Source organism: Parasteatoda tepidariorum, chromosome 8 (assembly GCF_043381705.1).
Source record: "Parasteatoda tepidariorum isolate YZ-2023 chromosome 8, CAS_Ptep_4.0, whole genome shotgun sequence".
Taxonomy (NCBI): domain Eukaryota; kingdom Metazoa; phylum Arthropoda; class Arachnida; order Araneae; family Theridiidae; genus Parasteatoda; species Parasteatoda tepidariorum.
The window spans coordinates 48,643,418-48,664,232 of NC_092211.1; the positions used below are offsets into that span (position 1 = coordinate 48,643,418).

General features: G+C 29.4%; 1 protein-coding gene across 2 annotated transcripts; it reads right to left on the reverse strand.

Moving 5' to 3' along the window:
* Positions 1-598: 598 nt before the first annotated feature.
* LOC107448156 (uncharacterized) lies at positions 599-20,133 on the reverse strand. 2 transcript variants are annotated; one of them, XM_016063266.3, is made up of 5 exons: positions 17,953-20,133; positions 14,973-15,286; positions 9,911-10,246; positions 6,825-7,125; positions 599-2,218 (listed from the first exon to the last, which is right to left on the reverse strand). In XM_016063266.3, the coding sequence occupies exons 1-5, from the start codon at positions 19,023-19,025 to the stop codon at positions 2,164-2,166; spliced, it is 2,079 nt and encodes a 692-aa protein (XP_015918752.3). In that variant the 5' UTR covers positions 19,026-20,133; the 3' UTR covers positions 599-2,163. The 2 variants fall into 2 exon arrangements, with proteins under 2 accessions (XP_015918752.3, XP_071039955.1); XM_071183854.1 differs by lacking the exon at positions 6,825-7,125.
* Between the last annotated feature and the right edge of the window lie 682 nt (positions 20,134-20,815).

Below are 20,815 nucleotides of genomic sequence, written 5' to 3' on the forward strand. Positions count from 1 at the left end.
CATAAAAAATTATATAGAAATAGAAATTGATACCATAAAAAATTAATTCGTTTTCGTGTTCTTTTCATGTATTTAGCATTTTAGTTTTTTTTTCTTAAGCGTTGTAGCTATATGATATATAAAATAGGAATTTAATTGTTTTTGAAGGAACGATCACTCTTACCTTGGATCTCTTTGGTTTTTCTATTCTTTATTTTAACAGTTTTTATCAAATGTAATTAGTTATTTTCAGAAGGTTTCAGCAGATAAGCACTTAGATTTTAATATTGAAGACAAAATTGCAGGACGGGAACACTTTAATTGTCCACTAATCTTCAGATTTCCTGCTATGTTTTAAAAATCTTTATTTGAGAAAACTTTTAGCCTGGCGGACAGCTGGCCGCCTTAAGCGGCTAGTATTCAATAATTGGAAATAATGTTCTGAAATTAAATTTAAATGATTAATACATTATTTCTCCCAAAAAAATTAATCAATTAAAAATTTTGATAATTTCGAATTGACTAATGTAATCTGGAACTTTGATGCACTTATTTCTATAATAATAAATATATTCCCTAGTATTTTTTTCCTAAAAAGCAGACAAAAAAAACAACACAGTTTTAATACCTTTAACTCTAAGCAAAGCTTTATTTTCAACTATATATGTACAATATTTCTAAAAAGATTTTCTGGACTCATAACAGACAAAAATCTAGATTATTAAAAATAAACTATTAAGCTTTTTTTTATAAAAAATCATCAACTTGGCAGGATTTTATTTCATTTAAAAGAAAATTATTGTACCAAACTTTACCAATCAGTCATAATTTACAATTAGAAGCGCAAAACAGTCATACAAAATAGCATATTATAGGCTACAGAGCGTGATTTGACACGATAACGGTAATTTCGAAAAACCTTAAATTGTGATTGAAAACTAAAATAACGTTTTATATTACATACATCATGCAATTAAACTTGTAACACACCAGAGGTAAATGAGTATTGCAGTTCCACGTTTTGTAGCTGCATATTAAATTTTACAATCTATTTTGGCAGCTTTAAAAAGTGTTCTTTTTTGAAGACACTAATTTATTTCATGGAAGAAAAATACTAAATACTAAAATTTACGAATTCGAAAAAGTCAACCTGAAAATTAGCGCATTTTGGGTAATTGCATTAATGTACATTGATCAGAGCAAAAAAATTATAAATGATATTTATTAGGAGATTAAAGTTAAAAGCTTACTTTTGGACAGAATCAGATATGTAATCTATACAATAAAAGACGTACATAATTATTATACAACAAACAAATAATTTGGAAAATTCTTTTGGCATTAGAGTTTATGAAATAACGAAAAAAAAGTAATTTTACAAGTTAATTGGTTCTTCATAGTAAATCTTCCTAAAATGATTTGAAAAATCAGTTAATAAAAATGGAAGGATATAAATAAAAGTAGTATAGCTTGTTGCCTCGTTCAACATGCTTTTACTACATATCAAAATTAGTTACAATCAAAATTATTTGCAGGTTGTCAATGGATGGTGCTGCTGACTGGAAACATTGAAACGTTTAGGCTCCATATCAGACCATGGTAATTAAAATATTTCCTGGTTCTATGATGCAGCACCACAGTGTTGTAGTTATTTTAAAAAGGTTTTTTTCCTTCCAGTTAGCAGCGCCATCTGTTGATCAGTTTTCTAGATAGTCTGAAGCTAGTTGAGAATAAATAAACATGTCCTCTAGCGGAACATAAGAAATTGTGAATTCGTCTGTCTTTTTGATTTTCTTTAATTGTTTCTATTTTCAAATCGCGGGTTAGTTTTGGGGGCCTCCGTCTCGATATAAACTGAGAGGAATTAGGGATTACAATTAAAACAGCATAATTAGAACAACGAGTAGACAGAAAATAAATGTATCATTGGTGCTGTAATTCCAAAAATTTAGATACATTAATGCTCTTATGTTTAACAGTGATCTATGTTTTCATTATAGTCTGTTAATAAATGTGAATGCAAATATATACAGAATTTAACTTAGTTCTAAATATCTCTTTGAGGAAATAATAGTACTTTTAAAATGTGTGCTAATACAAATAAAGAGAATTGAAATATACACTTATAAGAATTGAAATTAACATTTAAAAAAAAGAGTGACATGGAATTTTTGAGATTTCACATTATTTCCAGATCCAGGTTAAATGACCAGTTTTTTCTCTAATGCATGCACCATTGCTATATAAAATAAAAAGAAGTCAGTTAAAAAAGCAATCAACAAGTTATTAGTGATAGCAAAACTAAAGATTGTATTAAAGTACAATAACAATGTTATTATTACAAAATAAAAGGAAATTTTAAAAACTAAGTTTTTTACTAAGTATACTGAGAAATAGAAAATAATTCTATTTTTGAAATAATTACCAGCTTTTTCCGCTTACGTCTTTCAAAACTGATGCGCTTTACGCTTTTCGTATGAGGTCTAATTAAACGGAAATTATTTTATACAAAATAATACGTTAGAGTAAAATGGAGAAAATAATTTCCAGGGGGAATCACTGGTGATGAACTGCTCTGTTTTTAACTTTTTTAAACCATTTGTTTTTAACCCTTTAAACCTCTTGTAACATTATTCTAAGATATGTAATTGATTTTTTAAATATTTCAAAGCATTTTTTTAAATGAAAATATCAATAATCTACCAACTTTTTTCTTTTTATTGAAGTATTTTGTTTGATTTCACATTTTTGTTTCATTATTTTGGCTACACTTAAATATAAGAATGCAATAATTCTCAGTTTGTTTGTGTACGTTTAAATAATTTATTTATTAAGTGTGTCTAAGATTGTTTAAGTTTTTCCTGTCATGTTTTTAAATCCAAGAATCAAATATTAATCAATAAATAGAACAATGGTAAGATTTCCTGTGAAAAGTTTTATATTTGGAAGTCATGCTTAGAAAGTAATTTCAGAAAAGATCCTCGCTAATTCAAATCAGTTGGATACCTGCAAGAGACGTCACGTGTGGGTGAGCCAATCAGGTTCGACGCACACGCAGAACATCGTTCGCAGACATCCACTTAAATTTGATATGAAAATTGATTCAGTTTGATAATAAACCCATTCCTGAAATATGTAACGTTAAGATGACATTCACAACCACGTGACTCGACACAACCATGTGATTAGCTGCAAGTAGCCAATTGGTGACATTTAATTGTTTGATTTCGTGAGGTTTTGACACAGATAAATTTTGTTTTTATTGCATACCTACATATACAACTTTCCAATGTGTATGTTCTGTACATCATTTTTAATACGGATTCTAAAAATATATATTAAAGGGGTTGATTTATGGACACTTAGCATGAAGATAATTTACATAAAGCTCTTAAATCTAAGTAGTAAAAAAGATGTAAGAAGTAACACTAGCACCTACTGAATTTTATACCAGTTAGCAACTTATGAGTAAAGGGGTTGATTTATGAACACTTAGCATGAAGATAATTTGCATAAAGCTCGTAAATCTAAGTTGTAAAAAAGATGTAAGAAGTAACACTAGCACCTACTGAATTTTATACCAGTTAGCAACCTATGAGTCTTAAGAAATCATTTGTTACGTAGTATCTGACACAAGACGAAACCTTCTTAAAACAGCTAAGCTTTCTCACGAATTCTTTCTCCAATTATTTATTTGACACTGATGTATTTTCATTTTTGATTACATTTAATTAATTATATGAAACACGCTGAAAAACATAGCGAAAATTTTAAAAAATCAATTTGCACTGACTGCAAGAAATTTTATATTTATTTTTTTTATTTTTTTATAACAGTTGAAAATAACTTAGTTGTATGATTTGTCTTATGAAATATATTTGGAAAATATATTTGGAAAATATATTTGGAAAATATGTTTGGAAAATATATTTGGAAATGTATTTGGAAAAATTGAATACTTCCTTTTTCGTTATTAGGCAATTTCAAATTATGTAATGAATCTTAAAGTTTCATTAAATAAGTATTTTTTCCCCTAAAAATAAACTTTTTTTCTGAAACAATATAGACTTGTTAAAGTCTTTGTTTTTAATCGGTTCAACATAATTAAATAAGTTTCGATGTAACTATCTTTCTTCTAATACTTTCCTAATTGGCTACCATTATGGCGCATGGAAGTTACTCAGCTACCGGATTAGTACTAACTAATTATTTTTGATTAAGATATAATTCACGAAGAAAAACAATAGATTTTCAAGCGAGACGATATTTTAGCCACAAACCTTAAAAGTCAGAAACTACACGAGGTATATATACTCGGCACAACCATGTTAAAGTTGAAAAAAAAAATTTTCTTCTGGGAAGCTTAACTTTGTAGAGAAAAAATAAAAATAAAAAGATCTTACCAAAATATCAGCTACGTCTTAAAATGAAGGAAAATGCGCTTTTTAGAATTAAAAACGACGCTGAAAAGTTATTGAAATTTCTGTAAACGAAATCGACAGTAGAGTTAAAATCCTTTAACATGTAAAATTTTAAACAAGCCATCAGACTCAACCAAGTTATTAATCGAAAGCGGCGTAGATTTCTCTTTGATTCAGAATATTGCAACTTACAATCCTACGTAGGCTTAAATTTCAATAAATTACCCTTTCAATTTTTTATATTAGTGAAAACAAATTTTATCGTTTCATAATTTGGTGATAAAGAGAGTGATTGAGTTCGTAAACACACAATTTGCTGCAGATAAACTTATTAAATTTGTTAAAGCTAAGGCTACTCTACTAGGATTCTAATTCAGGGGCTCTAGTTAGAGCTACTATAATGAGCATGAGAAACTTTATGATCCAAATTGTATTTGAATTAATAATCGCGATTTTTAGAGGGAGATGGGTTATTAGTTGTATTTTTAGTTATCTAATACCTTAAAAAACTTAATTAAAACTTAACATAAATAAAACTTTTAAAAAGTAGAAAAAAGCCATCAGACTGAAAAACTATTAGGCAACAAAGAAAAATCAGACAAGTTGCTTTGTAATTAAAAATATCAGGTAAATTTATTTTATGCTAAGCAAAAGTCAAGAAGAGAGACTGAAAAATCCATGCTATCTAAGAATGTCAGCCTCAGATTTAGGTTTCAGGGCAGCAAATACCTCATTTAATTAATTTCTGCGGAAAAGTTGTTTAGATATGTTTGACTTTGTTTTGACATTAAATTAAGTACCACTCTCATAATTTCTTTGAGGCTTAAAATTAGTCCCGTCTCAATTCCTCATAACAAATCTATCAAATCACATAGAAAAAAAATCCTTAATAAATATTATCAGAATAAAAATCTTACTACAAACAAATGAGTTTCCTACAATTAAAAAATCTTTAATAAAGATTCAATAACAAGCAACCCAAAGCAGGCTCTACTCAAAGTATTTGAGTTCCTTTACTAATCTGAATTTTTATGACAATTTTATTTTTAAAAAAAATTGTTTAAAAATTTAGCTATTTGAATATGCTTTTATGCTGGTAAAAGTAACCCATGTTAATTAATAATCTGTAAAAAGTAGATATGTAATTGATTTGTAGAAAACAGCTATTATCAAAGGACTCTAATTTAACTCAGATAAACTTCTAAACTAAACCGTATAATTAAACAAGCTTCTCTCACTTATAAATTGTAAAAACAGTTATAAATTAATTTAAACTTATTATTCAAACATAGTTCAAATTCTATGAACGTATAGCAACCTCAAATCTTGAAGTTATAATACGGGTGGAGCTTATATAACACAAAAATCAAGGACGCTCACAAATGAAAGAAGCTGATCCGCAAAAATTTATTATTTTAGGGATTTGTTGGTCTAATACTTAAATTCGAGGTTAACATTTCTATCTAATATTTCTTTTATAATCCTTTATCTTTGCTTTTGTTTATTATAAGAAAGATTTATCAAATTTTTTCTCATTACAAAGCTACTTAGTTTTCTGTTTTTTTTTCTTTGTAAAATAGTTTTTATCTATACAACCGGCGTTGAACAGCTTACCCAGTTTCGAGTCAACGACTATGAATGCTCAACTCCGTAGTCTTGTAATTTTAAACCCAAACCACCAGAAGACAAGGGAACTCTTGAATCAACCATTTGGACAAACAGACCTTTGTGGAGGACTTTTCGTTGTAATTTACCCGCATTTGCGCTGCATGGAGAGGAAAACCACGAAAACCACCTACGGTTAACACGACGGCAAGAAAATCTAACGCATGATCCGTATACCACTTAGGATGTTTTACATTCATCTCCATACATGTATTCTCCAAAAATATGAAGCAGAATTGGTTCCAAGTAGCCACTGCTGGGTAACCTGGTTTAGACTGGTAACTTAACGGTACCTTTTTCAGAAGAACAAACACGGAACTTTATAAAGCATATAAAGAACCTGATGTCATTAAATTTATCAAAATTCAAAGGATTAAATGGGCAGGCCACATTATAAGAATTGAGGATGGCAGGGCAACCAAAAAAGTTTTCAGTGCCAGGCCAACAGGTACAAGAAAAAGAGGACGGCCAAACCTGAGACTTTTAGACTGCCTTGAAAATGACCAACAAATTTTAAAGATAATAAACTGGAGAACGTTGGCTAAGGGAAGAATGTCTTGGCATAGGCTTGTTGAGAAGGCCAAGGCCCATCCTGGTCTGTCGTGCCAATGAAAAGCCACTGCTGGGATTCAAACCTTTACACCTAATAGGGAGGCAATCGCCTTATCCCCTGAGTCACCGCGGCTCACAAAATAGTGCTTCAGTTTTCACCTTTTTTATTTTTTAAAAGTTTTTCTTTGAGTGAGAAGTTGTACTTACTAGCAACTTCTATTACTGCTGCATTTTGAACCGTCGGGAAAAGCTAAAAATATGTGTCTCCTCCAAAAATATACGTCATGAATTTCTGTCACTTGGCATTTGCCTCCGTCGACGCAACACGTGATACATTCGTCCTTTCCTTTGCATAGGCAAGTTTTTAGACCTCTTGCAGAGCACACGAAGGCTCTACAGTTTGAGAAGTTCTCACACGATGATGGCTGTCTTGATGGAATACATGTGGGGCAGTGAGACGAATTTCCAGGACAGGTTCCAGTGCAAAAGGGAGTTTTCTTCAAGCATTCTGTTTACAAAGGCAAGAGAGAATATATAGTTTGCCTTATGGAGAAAAAAATTGAAAGTATTGAAATATTTTATAATTTTTAAAATTTATTCATTAATTAAATGCTAAAAAATTGAAGTTTCTTTTGATGGACTACTGTGCATTTCTTAGGTAAAATGAATTTTATAACTTAAAATAAATGTTATAGTATAAATATAAAGTATTATTGTTTTTACATGCAGTTAAATTTTTTTCAACAATAGATTTTTTTCTTCTTAAATATTGTTTTATTTATTTTAATGATAATTAGCATTTTAAAACTTTGTTTTAACGAGTCTAAATAATGAGAAGCTATAGGAAATAGGTAAAAAATTTAAGTTAGATATTGAGTACCAGTTTAAAGAGAAAATCTAAACAATAGCAAGTTCTCCAAAATGGATTTAAATTTGGCATGTTGTATTCTTAGTTTGTAGGGTTGTCATTTTCAAACATTAAACTCTAGAAGTTGTTTAAGGGGACACTTCAGGTTCAAAATGATTTTTTTTAAATATCAACCAATTTTAATGAAAATTTCATAGATTGTGGAAAAAGCATTTAGAAAGATATTCCCAAAATTTGAAGCAAAAATATTAATTTGTTGAAAAGTTATAATTTTTTTAATAATTTATCCGCAAGTTAAATTACTAAATGTTCCAATATTTCAAAATGTTTCCTGCGCATGAGTTTTTATCGTAGCTGTATGAAACTCATTTATATTACAGTTTGAATAAGTATAAATAAAATTGGATATGTTTGAACAACTTAGCACTTAATTTTAAACAAATAAAAAATCAAAATATCATAGTCTTTATATAATTTTTAAAAATTGAAATTTAAATAACAATTTAAAGTAATTTAAAAAATATTCAGTGAGTATTCAGCTTTTATTTATATCACATTGGTTACGGAACATTAGACCAATCATATATATGAGAAAAAAATAAAGATTTATTCAAAACTCATGCGCAAGGAACTTTTCGAAGTTTGAATATTATCGTAAAAAACAACATTGAGAAAAAACAGTTTAACTATAAAAACAGACAGTTTACATAATCTTGTTTACAAATCTTGAAATGCTTATAACTTTGCAAAAAATGAATGAAATTGAAAAATTTTTCTTTTAAATTGTAGCTAGATATAAGTATTATTTTTTGAAACAAAAATTGAAAAAAGTATAATTTGGTCGATTTTTGGGTTTTCCATCGTGAAGTGTCCCCTTAAAGTCAATTTGTAACTCCTTGCCATTATAACCAGTCAATGTGAAAACACCTACCTACAAATTGGCATTGGAGTTAAATTTTTAGTTGAAAGGCACTATGTCTATACTGTGGCAAATTTTAACTACATAATGTATTCTAGGTAAATGAATGAAACAACATAAGGAAATATATCTGAAACAAATTAAATAAAAAATAAGAGAATAAATAAAGTGCAAAAATGGGGAAACATCAGTGGTTTACTTAGTGTTCTAGGACCTGTCTTAACCAAAAGAGAGATATTTAGAGAGATATATTAACTAAAAGTATAGATATTTAGAAAATCACGTAACCTAGAGACACCTATTCTATTCAGAAAGAGTATATTTAGGAAAAGTCTTTTACCACCATCTTATGTTGATCATGTTAGATGAAATACTTGATGCTGGAAAAGGAGATTAATTAACATTGTGAAAGTCATATGAATATTTATCAGCAGTTCTGATCTTTATTTTCTTTGTTGTTAAACGAAAAATCTAACTTTCAACTTGCGATAGCTTTTGCCTAATAAATGTCTGAGGTTTTCTTCAAAAATACACGTTCTTGTTTTAAAATATATACCTTTTAAAATGTCTCAAAGACAGGGTATTCAGTTTGAGTAAAATATTAAAATACAAAAACTTAGCATGTTATAATTAAATGATGCAGTGATATCTTCTCCTTACCTTCAAATAAAAACTTTGCATATAACGGATAACTATACAATTTGGGTTATTGTAAAAATTGGAAATTTTAAATTAAATCTTACATTAATCATGCATACTTACTTTTGTTTAACAAACTCTTTTCAATTTCTCGAATGTAACAATCAGAGAATATTCCATATGAGGATGAAGGCTCAGTTTGAGTAAAATATTAAAATGCAAAAACTTAGCATGTTATAATTAAATGATGCAGTGATATCTTCTCCTTACCTTCAAATCAATACTTTGCATAAAACAGATTACTATACAATTTGGGTTATTGTAAAAATAGAAAGTTTAAATTAAATCTTACATTAATCAAGCGTACTTACTTTTGTTTAACAAACTCTTTTCTATTTCTCGAATGTAACAATCAGAGAATATTCCATATGAGGATGAAGGCTCAGTTTGAGAAAAATATTAAAATACAAAAACTTAGCATGTTATAATTAAATGATGCAATGTTATTTTCTCATTACCTTCAAATCAATACTTTGCATTTAACAGATTACTATACAGTTTGGGTTACTGCAAATATAGAAAGTTTAAATTAAATCTTACATTAATCAAGCGTACTTACTTTTGTTTAACAAACTCTTCTCTATTTCTCGAATGTAACAATCAGAGAATATACCATATGAGGATGAAGGCTCAGTTTGAGTAAAATATTAAAATGCAAAAACTTAGCATGTTATAATTAAATGATGCAATGATATTTTCTCATTACCTTCAAATCAATACTTTGCATTTAACAGATTACTATGCAATTTGGGTTATTGTAAATATAGAAAGTTTAAATTAAATCTTATATTTATCAAGCGTACTTACTTTTGTTTAACAAACTATTTTCTATTTCTCGAATGTAACAATCAGAGAATATTCCATAGGAGGATGAAGGCTCAATATGGTTAGAGAGAAAGTATTCTTCAATCATAACTAAAGGGTTTTCGGAAGAGCTTAAATGGCACACTTTATCACTATCAGTGGATGCCAGAGCTCGAGTTATAGCTGTGACATATGAAGCAAAGTAGAAAGCCATTGGCTTTGGATTTTCTGAAGTACCATGACTCACAATGATGATGTTCTTACCATCTATACAGGCTTCTCCAGTCTCAGGTGACTGATCGAATAACTTTTCGGTGTTTGGTAATTTCATATCCAATCCTGCAGGTGTATTAGAGATAAAAATAAGAAATTGCTTTGCTGTATTATGAATAATGATTTTTAATGATAATTCAAACAAAAAAGTTTAGTTAAGAAGGCATTATTAAGATTTCTATACCAGACAACAATCGATATTTGTTCATGTTCCTTAGAGCTTTCTTAACGTATGTTTTACAAATAAAACTGGACAACACGAATGGAACAAAAATAAAGCTAAAAAGTTAGACATATTATAGTTTCGTTTTTATTACCGAGAGCATTCCTCAGTGACAAAATATAGATTGTTAGAAGATAATGAGTGAGGTTCAGAAGAAATATTATAAACAAGTTGCAGCAAGAAATAATTGATTTAATCCAATGTGGACGAGAAAAAGTTTGAGTTAGATAATTAAACCAAGGAAAAGAAATAAGATGCAGGTATGGTGGTTGTAAGGTGAGATCTCCAGGTTTACTAGATGAAGAAAATAAAATAAAATGCGCTTCCAAAGATTTGGAAAGAATAGAATATTAAGAAGGTAGTTTTTTTTTTAAATAATCAAAACTTTTCAAAGAATGAAAAGATTCCCAAAAGTCAAAGTCACTGGCTGTAGAGCATTGTTGAATGGTTTAAATGAAGAAAACTCAAACTTATGATTAAAATTGCATCTATGTAGGGCTATGGAAGATTATTTAATACTAGTGGGCTGCGCCCCTTGCTCGCTAACGCTCGCCAACCCCCGAAAATTGCTGCGCAATCTTATATGGTTTGCTTCGCAAACCAAGCTCGCTTCGCACTCGCTACTAACTTAGGTACATTGCAAATGCACTAAATTCTAAGAATTCAAAACAATCATTCAAATCCAGACAACAACTTTACTTTTTTTAAAAAAATACATCTTTTTAGTAAATACTAAGTCATTAAAATAAATTTGAATTCAAATAAATGACATGTAATTCGTTAAACCTATTAGAAATGTGCCATAGTATAAAATCTTAAAGCATAACAGCACGACTGAGAGTCATTTTTCAATGAATAACTAATAACAATAATAAAACAAATAAATTCGTGATATAAATTAAAAATTGTCAAATAAATTCGTAATATATAAATTCATAAAAAAAGCGTTTTCAACGAAATACTAAAACAGAGATCTATCAACGAAGACTACTCACTTTTTGCCTAGCCTAATAGTATGAGATTGCCGCAGCTGATAGGGTAATTTTCGGAACAGATCACATTTGGTAAGAATGCTCTCTTTGGTTATTTCAGTTTCTGTTTTTAAAAGCGCTATATGTTGAGCCACCTCATCTAGATTTGGCATGTGAAATTTTAACGGCAATCATTGGTCGATTTTCTAGCGTTGCCATTCGGGGAGTTGTAATGAGGCTTTTTTTTTGTCACCGTGTAAGAGAAATATATATATAGATCTTCACTTCAGACATATCTTTTATGTTCTTCAACCCTTTCAAAACCAGTTTTTTCTTTTGCGTTAAAAAGACTAATTACGACTTTAATCGCTGAAATAAGGTAAAAATAATGAAATTCTGCCAATTAGACTAAAGAATTAAGCTAAAATGTTAATATTACCACATAAAATCAGTGAGATATAGCGATATGTATATATCTGTGAGATGTAAATATCTGTGAGATGTAAATATCTACGGGACATATATATCCCAGTGAGGGACATATATGTCCCTCAAAGTCAAAATGCTCTTATGCTATATGTCAAATGCTATGACACAAAGTCAAAATTGCTCTTATGTATTTTTCATCTATATATAGCACAAAGAACTAAGCCATGTTGGTTTTCAGCGTAAAATTTACTCTTTTTTTTGGAAACTTAAGTTTTATTTCAGAAATGGGTGCAAAGTATAAAAGTTTACGAACAAATCAATTGAATCTGGCTGGTATAAATGAATAATTTCCGACTGAAATAAAGCTTGATCATAATCCCTAAGTGTTATAAGGAGGGAAAATATATTTAAATTACGAAAAGACGCATTAGGCAGCCAAAACATTCGCGAAGAGAAACCATAAGTTAATACATACTTTAAAAGGCTTTAACAGAAAAAAAGCAGAATTTTAGGAAATAATTGCTGCAACTTTATGAATAATTAATCGGTAAAGCAAGGGTCGGAATTATGATTCCGAAATTTCTACAGAAAATGTTTGTTACCAAGCTTATTATTCAGTCTGTGAAATATATATAGTTATTTCTAAGTATTAAATCATTTTTTTTTGTGATATCTCTACTCTGGGAAAAGATACACCAAAGCAGTTAGTTGTTAACGTTATTAGAGTGATAACGTGTAAAATCCTATTTCTTTCGTTAGTATTATATCTTGATAAATTATCGGCAGTAATGTTCATAATTTTCCGTATCTCTGTTCTATTAAAAAAAAAAAGTCTGGATAAAAATAGAGCATGACAAATCTCTTTCATTAAATATAGCTTATAGATTATTGTGACACATCTACTGAGATATTTGAAGTAGTTGGTATTGAAATTATAGCGAAAACATTAACAGCAACCCTTTTATAGTAACTATATCGTTTAATCAGTGTTGAGAAAAAAACACCCTAAACAACTTTTATTGCTGATTATATTTTTACTAAGAGCCAACCTTAATGGATCTAATGGTTTAGGGTGCTTTCAAATATGCTAACTAATTAGTGCTAGTTACTAATTTATTTAGGAATCAGACAAAAAAACGCGTTTTTTCTGATTAAGCATACCTTTCTTGACGAATTTGAATTTTTAAACATCAAGTTAAGGGAAAGGGGTAGCTGCAATCTAAAATTCCTTTTGAAGTTTGGAATGCCTAGCGATAGCAAAGTAAAAAGTGCATTATGTCATGCCAAAAGTAATACTTTTTTTTTACATGAAAACGCTTGCAACTTTTTAACTACTAGTTCTATTGACTTGATGCTTCACTCGTTTAGATAGAAATATCAGATGCATAAATTGGTAAAAGTATAAATTTGCAGATTTGGTATCTAAAAGCCAAATAACTTCTGAACTATTTACTCCGATCGTCTCGGTATTGATCTCATTCAATTTAGGGGAAAATAAATTGATAACAATGCCTCATTTGCCTGTTTTAAAAAAAAAACCTCCCTTAAATTACCTCTATATTCTCGAAAAAAGGAGACGTATACAGAGGAGATTTGTGAAGTTTACCAGTATCATTCCTAATAATACAAGAAAAGTTTTTTTCTTCTTCGTTTTTTGTCAAAAATACCTTGGAATTTTATTTTTCCAAAAATTCATACTTCTTTTTGCTGTAATTACCAAGAAAACTTTAACATTTAAAATATTTAAATATTTTACTTCTCCTTTCTAAAGAGGGAACACAATATTATTGCTCATTAACATTAAGCCAAGGAAATAAACAATAGCTACACAATCAGCATTTTTCAATCAAATCAACCACAATTTATTTATCTAAAAATTTTAGTACAATTTTAAGAATATTTGCAATGAGGAGTACAGCATTTAAATATTTAATTCGAACATCATTTAAAAGTATTAATTTATATATATATAAATAGCTTTTTACTCATGTATAACAAAATTACAAAGAATAAAAAACAGATATTTGTTTTTAAAACATACAAAATTTATGCTGGAGGCTTAAGTAATTTTATTAAAATCAAGTGAGTAAAACTCTGCAAATTACTTTCTAGTTCTTAGAAGTTAAGCTAACTTCCGGTAAAAACAAAAATTTAGTTTTTGAATTAACATACTATACATCCTTTGGGGCATTTATTTTAACAAATTTTTAATAAAGAAACATTTTATTTAAATTTTATTTTGAATTAAGTGAATAAACTTAGGAATTTTGAATTTTATATCTATTTTTTGAAAGAAATAAAGCTATTATAGCTGCAAATTTATGGAAACTGACGAAATATTTACAAATAGAGCCTAACTTGCTAACGTTCACCAACTTCACTTTTGATGACGAAGCAAAAGTCTGGGTTTCTAATTTTTATTTTTTGTTTTCCACCAGGGGACTTGATATAAATATAGTTCGTTCACCAGGAGTTGCTACTTGGCTCCGCCTTCATCACGTGGTATACGGCGATACTATTTCGCCATTTTTGGGAGAAGGATGTGAACAATTTTGAACAAGGTTGCTATTTGACGATCGTATGAAAAATTTTTTTATTTCGCAATCTTTATATGCATTTTTCAGCATTAAATATTTCTTAAATTTGATGATATTTCTTTTTCAAACTATTTGACAAACTATTGATGATATTTCTGGACAAACTATTCACTCTTTTGAGTGAATAGTTTGTCCTTTTTGGGACATTTTGCTGCAATATATTTAATTAGATAGAATAATGAGAGGTATAATAGCAGATGATAAAGCGAAGTAAGTGACTGAAAAAGAATTCTCTGTTTGAGTTTGGCGCGCATGAAGGGTTGACTCAATTTCAAGAGTGTTTCTCCTCTAACTCCCTCGCTGAAATGAACTCTTCGTCCGAGGAGGTGGAGTCAAGTACTAACTCCTGGTGAGCGGACTATAGCATTGCCTGATTAGTTATTTTCACCTCTACTTCCATTTGTGCTTATTTTGATAGCATCACTCAGTAGTATGAATATTTTTATAGCAGACAAAATAAAACATTTTAAAACCTATAATTATTATAGCACATTTAATCAGTGAGAAAAAAACTGTACGATCAATGAAACTAATAATTACGGTACACCTTTCTTAATAAAAGCTTAACTTACCGACTATAAGACAAGCTTGGGAAAAAGATTTATCGTGGCTATAGCTTTTAATTAATTCTTCAAGCGATAATTCTTGACTGGAATGTTCTGAGAGATCTTTACCTTGTAAAATAATAGTTTCAATATGAAACTTGACTATGAAATTGTTTGTTTTATTCTGGAATGTCAGCTTCCTATAAAGAATATTTAACATTTCAGTTTGGAGATAAATATCTTTCACTAAATCAGTACTATTTTCCTCAAAGAATTCCATCAATGAACGGCTAGCTATAATTTTTAGACCACAAGAAAGGGCATCAGACTCCAATGTAGAACTGAAAAAAGATGTAAGAAGAAACAAAAATTAAAATAATTATTTCCTTTTTAGTTGCATTTTCATTTGAGAATAAAAAAGAAGATTGAGATAAGAATGATTAACAAGATTTGTTAAAATAAAATCTAGTGTTTATGACAATAATGAATTTATGCAAGGGTCAATTTAAAATTTTTGAGAGGGATTCAAATGGTTTAAGTTAAATTTACCCAACTGAAAGGCTTTGACCACAGAAGATATCTCTCACTAACGCAACTGGATACTTGCACTTCAAGAAAAAGAAGACACGGACTCCCACACATGTGACCAATGACGTCACCGTCAGCAAATGATTTATAAGCAAAATAGCGTGCTAAAGTTGAGTCTAAGTTTCCCCACTTAAGTTAAAATGTTAATTAACGAAAAGTTAATTAAATACAGTGCTGTATCACACATCAAATTTGTAAAATATAATTAGTTTTCGTCTATGTTTTTAACTTAACTTAGATTATTATTTGTTACTGTATTTTATTGCAAAGCGTGATATAATATTGCTTCGTGTACCTGACAACTTCGATGTTTATGTTTTACAAGGCTTCGTTCCTGTCTTTGTGTTAAGTAGGAAATATATAGTGAAAGAATTGAAATCTTTGTGAAAAACTCTTTGTGAAGAATATAGAATGCGTCACTTAAGAGAACTGATACCAGACGGACTTGGCTTATTCGAAATAGAATGCAAAGAACAGTTGCTAACGTAAGCAAATGCCATGTTTTAGCTACCAATCAGGATCGAGATACTTACACTAGGTCTCTTGCAGGTATCCCATTCAGATGTAATCATACATATAACAGAAAAAATGTCAAATTAAGAGAACTGGTATATATTTTCGAATTCCGTGTTGTTCGTCTTCTAGAATTCTACCATGACATAAGACATTTGAATAAAATGTCACCAAAACAAGACTAATATGAGAATTCTTAATCAGATTGCTGAAGTCATCAGATGCATTAATAAAATGGAAAATGGAAAAACGCAGCGAATAGAAGTATTTTTTTGTAATGACATTTGCCTGTTTCCTTCTTCTTTAAAAAAAAAAAAAAAAAAAAGAATCGATTAATAAATTATTTATGATTTTCCAAGCTTTGAGTATNAAAAAAAAAAAAAAGGAAAAAAAAAACGGTTTGATATGTTTTAGGTAGGAAAAATTAAAGCCACGGACAATAATGGAGTAATAAATTTAATTGGAAAATTTCTGTGTTTTTGCTTACGTGGCATACTCTGCCAAATAATTCAAGCATAAAAAAATAAAACTCGAAAAAAATGTATTTTATATCAAAATAACGACAAGGAAATAACATAAGAAATGTTAATTCATGTATTCTGATATAGAGTAAAATAGGAAATATGTTATTGACTTATCTAGAGGTTTTTGTACGGGTTGCCCTAAATTAAGCAACATCGCTCTGGCGACCAATTTAGTTAAGAACCAAGAGGTACCTCGAAAGAAAGTATAACCGAAGATTAAATTCTAAGAAAATTAAAAAAAAATAGAACGTTATGCTTTCATTACGTTTTTGAAATACAAATACAATACTATTGTAGTTTTGAAAATAAAAATTTTTCAGCCAAATATTAGATTCAGGGAATTTTTACTTGTTTAGAAGTTATTATAATGGGTCACCTGCAAGTGACATAGAGAGGGTATCTCGATTCTGATTGGTTGTTGTAACATGGAATTTGTTTGTATTAGCATCTCATCTTTTCATTGTATTTCGAGTAAGCCAAGCCCGTCTAGTATCAACTCTCTTAAATGACACATTCTATATTCTTTCACAAGGATTTCCATTTTTTCACGATATATTTTTTCACCGAAGTTGCCAGGTACACAAAACAAAAATATATCACGGTTACTACAAAATACATAAACAAATAATAGTTATAAGTTAAGTAAAAGATGTAGATTATCTTTCAACAAATTTGGTGGGCAATACGGCACTGTATTTTGATAATTTTAGATTGATTAACATTCTAACTAGTGTGGAGAAAGTTAATACAACTTTAACACGACATTTTGATTATAAACAATCAGCTGGCGCTGATTTCATAGGTCACTTGTAAGGGTATTGGTGATCTTCTTCCTCTTATAGTGCAAGTACCAAATTCAGGCTGTCATTATAATCATTAGAAAAGAAATAAAGAAACACGTGAAATGTCACATATTTACAATGCTATGTGGCAATAATAAATTGGCGTCTCAAGGTCACATTTTTTACTTCCGTCACCTTGGTAACGAAGTCAGCAACGCTACTCTTTTTATTCACACGGCAATTAAGGAGTATTTATAACTCATAACTATGTATTTTTATGAGATTATTATAATAATAACGTACTGGAGTAGAGAAGATGCAAATTTTTTGGAAAGTGTTGATAAATTTTATTTGGATAACGAAAGCATTGACCAATGAGGAAATAATGGCAATTTACTCGATTAGAAAAATACTGCAACATTTTGTCAAATATCAATGTTTTTGCCATTATATTGTGTTATTAAAATTCAAAATTATCAATTATAAAGAACAATGTTCTTGTTGATGTGGAACATGAAAACTGATAATTTGTTTTCATTCACGGAAGCGTATTAAACCATGAATTATATTAGTTATAGAGTAATTTAATTTTTAACTCACCTTTTAAAGGATAAATTCTCTACATCATCAAAAAGCAATGTTTGTGTATCTTCTAGAAATAAATGCTTAGTCATATTCTTTACCATTATCATATTTATATCAATATGTTTTTTACGTTTGGATTTTGAGACTGGTTTAACTTGTGAGGCATTTTCCCTAGCAATTTTTATACTATCCAAAACATCAATTTCAGGCGGAAATGAGGATTTGTTACCTAGTTCACCACCATTTTTGTGTGCCCGTGTTGATGTTATAATGCTCGCTGGATGAATACCTTTGTTTTTTACTTCGAACATTTTATTTTTATTTGATTTATCAATAGTACTAAATTTAGTGGAAGACGGTACTTCTTTTTCCGGTTCATGATCACCATTTTTACTTTGTAATTTTTTATATTCATTGTTTCTTGAATTTTCTTGTGAGGTGATCGTACCTTTTTCTAATTTTTTGAAAAATTCTGATTGAGAACAGTCTTTTTTTTCCTCATTGAAGCAATCTTTCGCCATTATGTCTTTTAAACGGTAACAAATTATTTCTTTGTTTCCCTTATCAATTGTAGATTCAAAGCCATACATTTGATCTGCGATTATGTAACCTCGAAAAATACCAGTGTGTAAAAAGAAACCTAAAACAAACGAGTTTTCTTTGTCTCTAACATTCCCATGGTAAAGTTCAAATGAATTCCCGTCTAACAACACAAAATCACCTTTTTTATTGATAATCATCTCCTTTCTAGCATCTTGTTGTAAAGTGTTATACAGTGTCAAATCTATTTCAAATTCTTCCCCAAAACATTCCAATCTCAAAAATCTTACTTTAATTAAATCTGTGTCTCTAAAAATATTATTTTGTAATGTAACTCCGTCTGTATGATTCAAAACAGCATTTTCAGCAGTAACTGCATCTGAATGATTCAAAACATTATTGCTAATATCTTCTTCCTCATGAAATGCGCAAAATATAGGTATACGCCATATAATAATAGGGTTTTCTTGGTGGTATTCAAAGATACTCATCCACATAAACACCCAAATAAACAAAAAGAAACTTACTAGACCGATTAATCCAGTCATTTTTCAAATATAAGTAAGTGTTTATATTTTCAATTATTTAAAATGTTTTGATTTTTCATTAAATATATAATTTTTGGAAAATTGCTTTTGTTAGCTTTAAAAAAATAATTAGATAACTCTTAAAACGCTGACTTTAAAAGCCGTTCATTACCTGAGTATATTTGCTTTGTTTTCGTTTATTTGTTTGTTTATTGGCTGTTCCTAAGGGATGGATTAGAAAGAAATTATTTTTATTGGTTTTAATTTTAACACGTTATATATCTTAATTTAAAAAGGTAAAGTAGGTAAAAGCTAAAGAATATGTAATAGTAATTATTTGCAATGGACGAAAGTTTTTATAATCATGCAAGCTTTATTAATATTTGAAGCAATGGATTATTGAAAGGAATAAGTATTAAAATTTATTGAACGCTATGTAAAGAGCCATGGTGGCTCAGGGGATAGGTCGTTCACCTCCTATGAGGTAAACCAGGTTCGAGTTCCAGCGATGGCTGGTCGATTCGCTCGCACCAGTAACAGTGCTGACATAAGAAATCCTGAATAGTAGGCGAATCTTGGATTATAGTCTCCTTACCGTCAGGCATATTATGAGAAGTTTTCGCGGTTTTCTTCTTCATGTAGGGTAAATGCGGGTTAGTTCTATCAAAAAGACCACCACGATTGAAAATTTCTCCCAATGGGAGATTCCCTTGTTTTCTGTATCGGGTTAAAATTACAATGGTCTTTACTTTGAACCCAGTCGGATTATTAAATTTAATGGGTTTAGTAGCATTTAAGAGTAGAAACTATTAGTTGAAACAAATTATTTTTCATTTCATTTCCAACCCCTTGTGGGAAATTATATTATCGCCCATGTCAAACTTAATCTGTCAAAAGGTACCTCAAGATAGAATCAAGTTAACGTGTGTTATATACTAGTGAATTGGTATTTAATATTTATATTGGTAGTTACTCCAGATTACTCCCCTACCAGAATTTTTATCTGTGGTAGAATTCGATGAATGACTACCACTAGTTGATTCATGCTATTTATTTATTTATACCAATTTTGCTCATTTTGTTTTTTCTTCATTTTTTATTTATTTATTTATTTTGTTTTTATATCATTTCTCTCATTATTATATTTATTTTCTTTCTTTATAGCATTTCGATCATTATTTTTTTTCTTTCATTTTTTTGTTTATTGACCGGGAGACTTTATTTACTTTACCGGATTTTTTCTTCTTCCTTCGAGCAGTATAGTTTTAAGCAAATCAACTGTTTAATGGGGATCATCCATCAATATTGGCAAGTTCTCATCACGTCCGGGTCATCAGTGTGGGGATTTAATTATCGACTATGTCAACCTTCATCTTTCAAACGGTACCTCATTTCCTTCAAATTAAACTATATTAACAATAATAACAAAAGGTACCTTAAAATAGAATCAAGTTAACTTGTCTTATATACTAGTGAATTGGTATTTAATATTTATAGTGGTAGTTACGCCACACCTTTAAGAATATATCGAAAAGAATTTGATTTTTAAGTTTATCAAACTTAATTTTGCTATGATATAGACGAATAAGGAATACATGTACTAGACATGTTTAATATCTCATATAACCCTCCTCCATTACCCACATTTAACTAGAGATCAATTTCTGGAAAGATTGTAAATTGGGTGAAACTGTAAACAATGCAGAGCAACGTTGAGACAATGCTACCGAGGCTTTATTTTCGTAGCAATAACTTAAGTAGGTCACACACTGAGGAAACAAGCTGTATGAAACAGGCAGATTCCCATACTT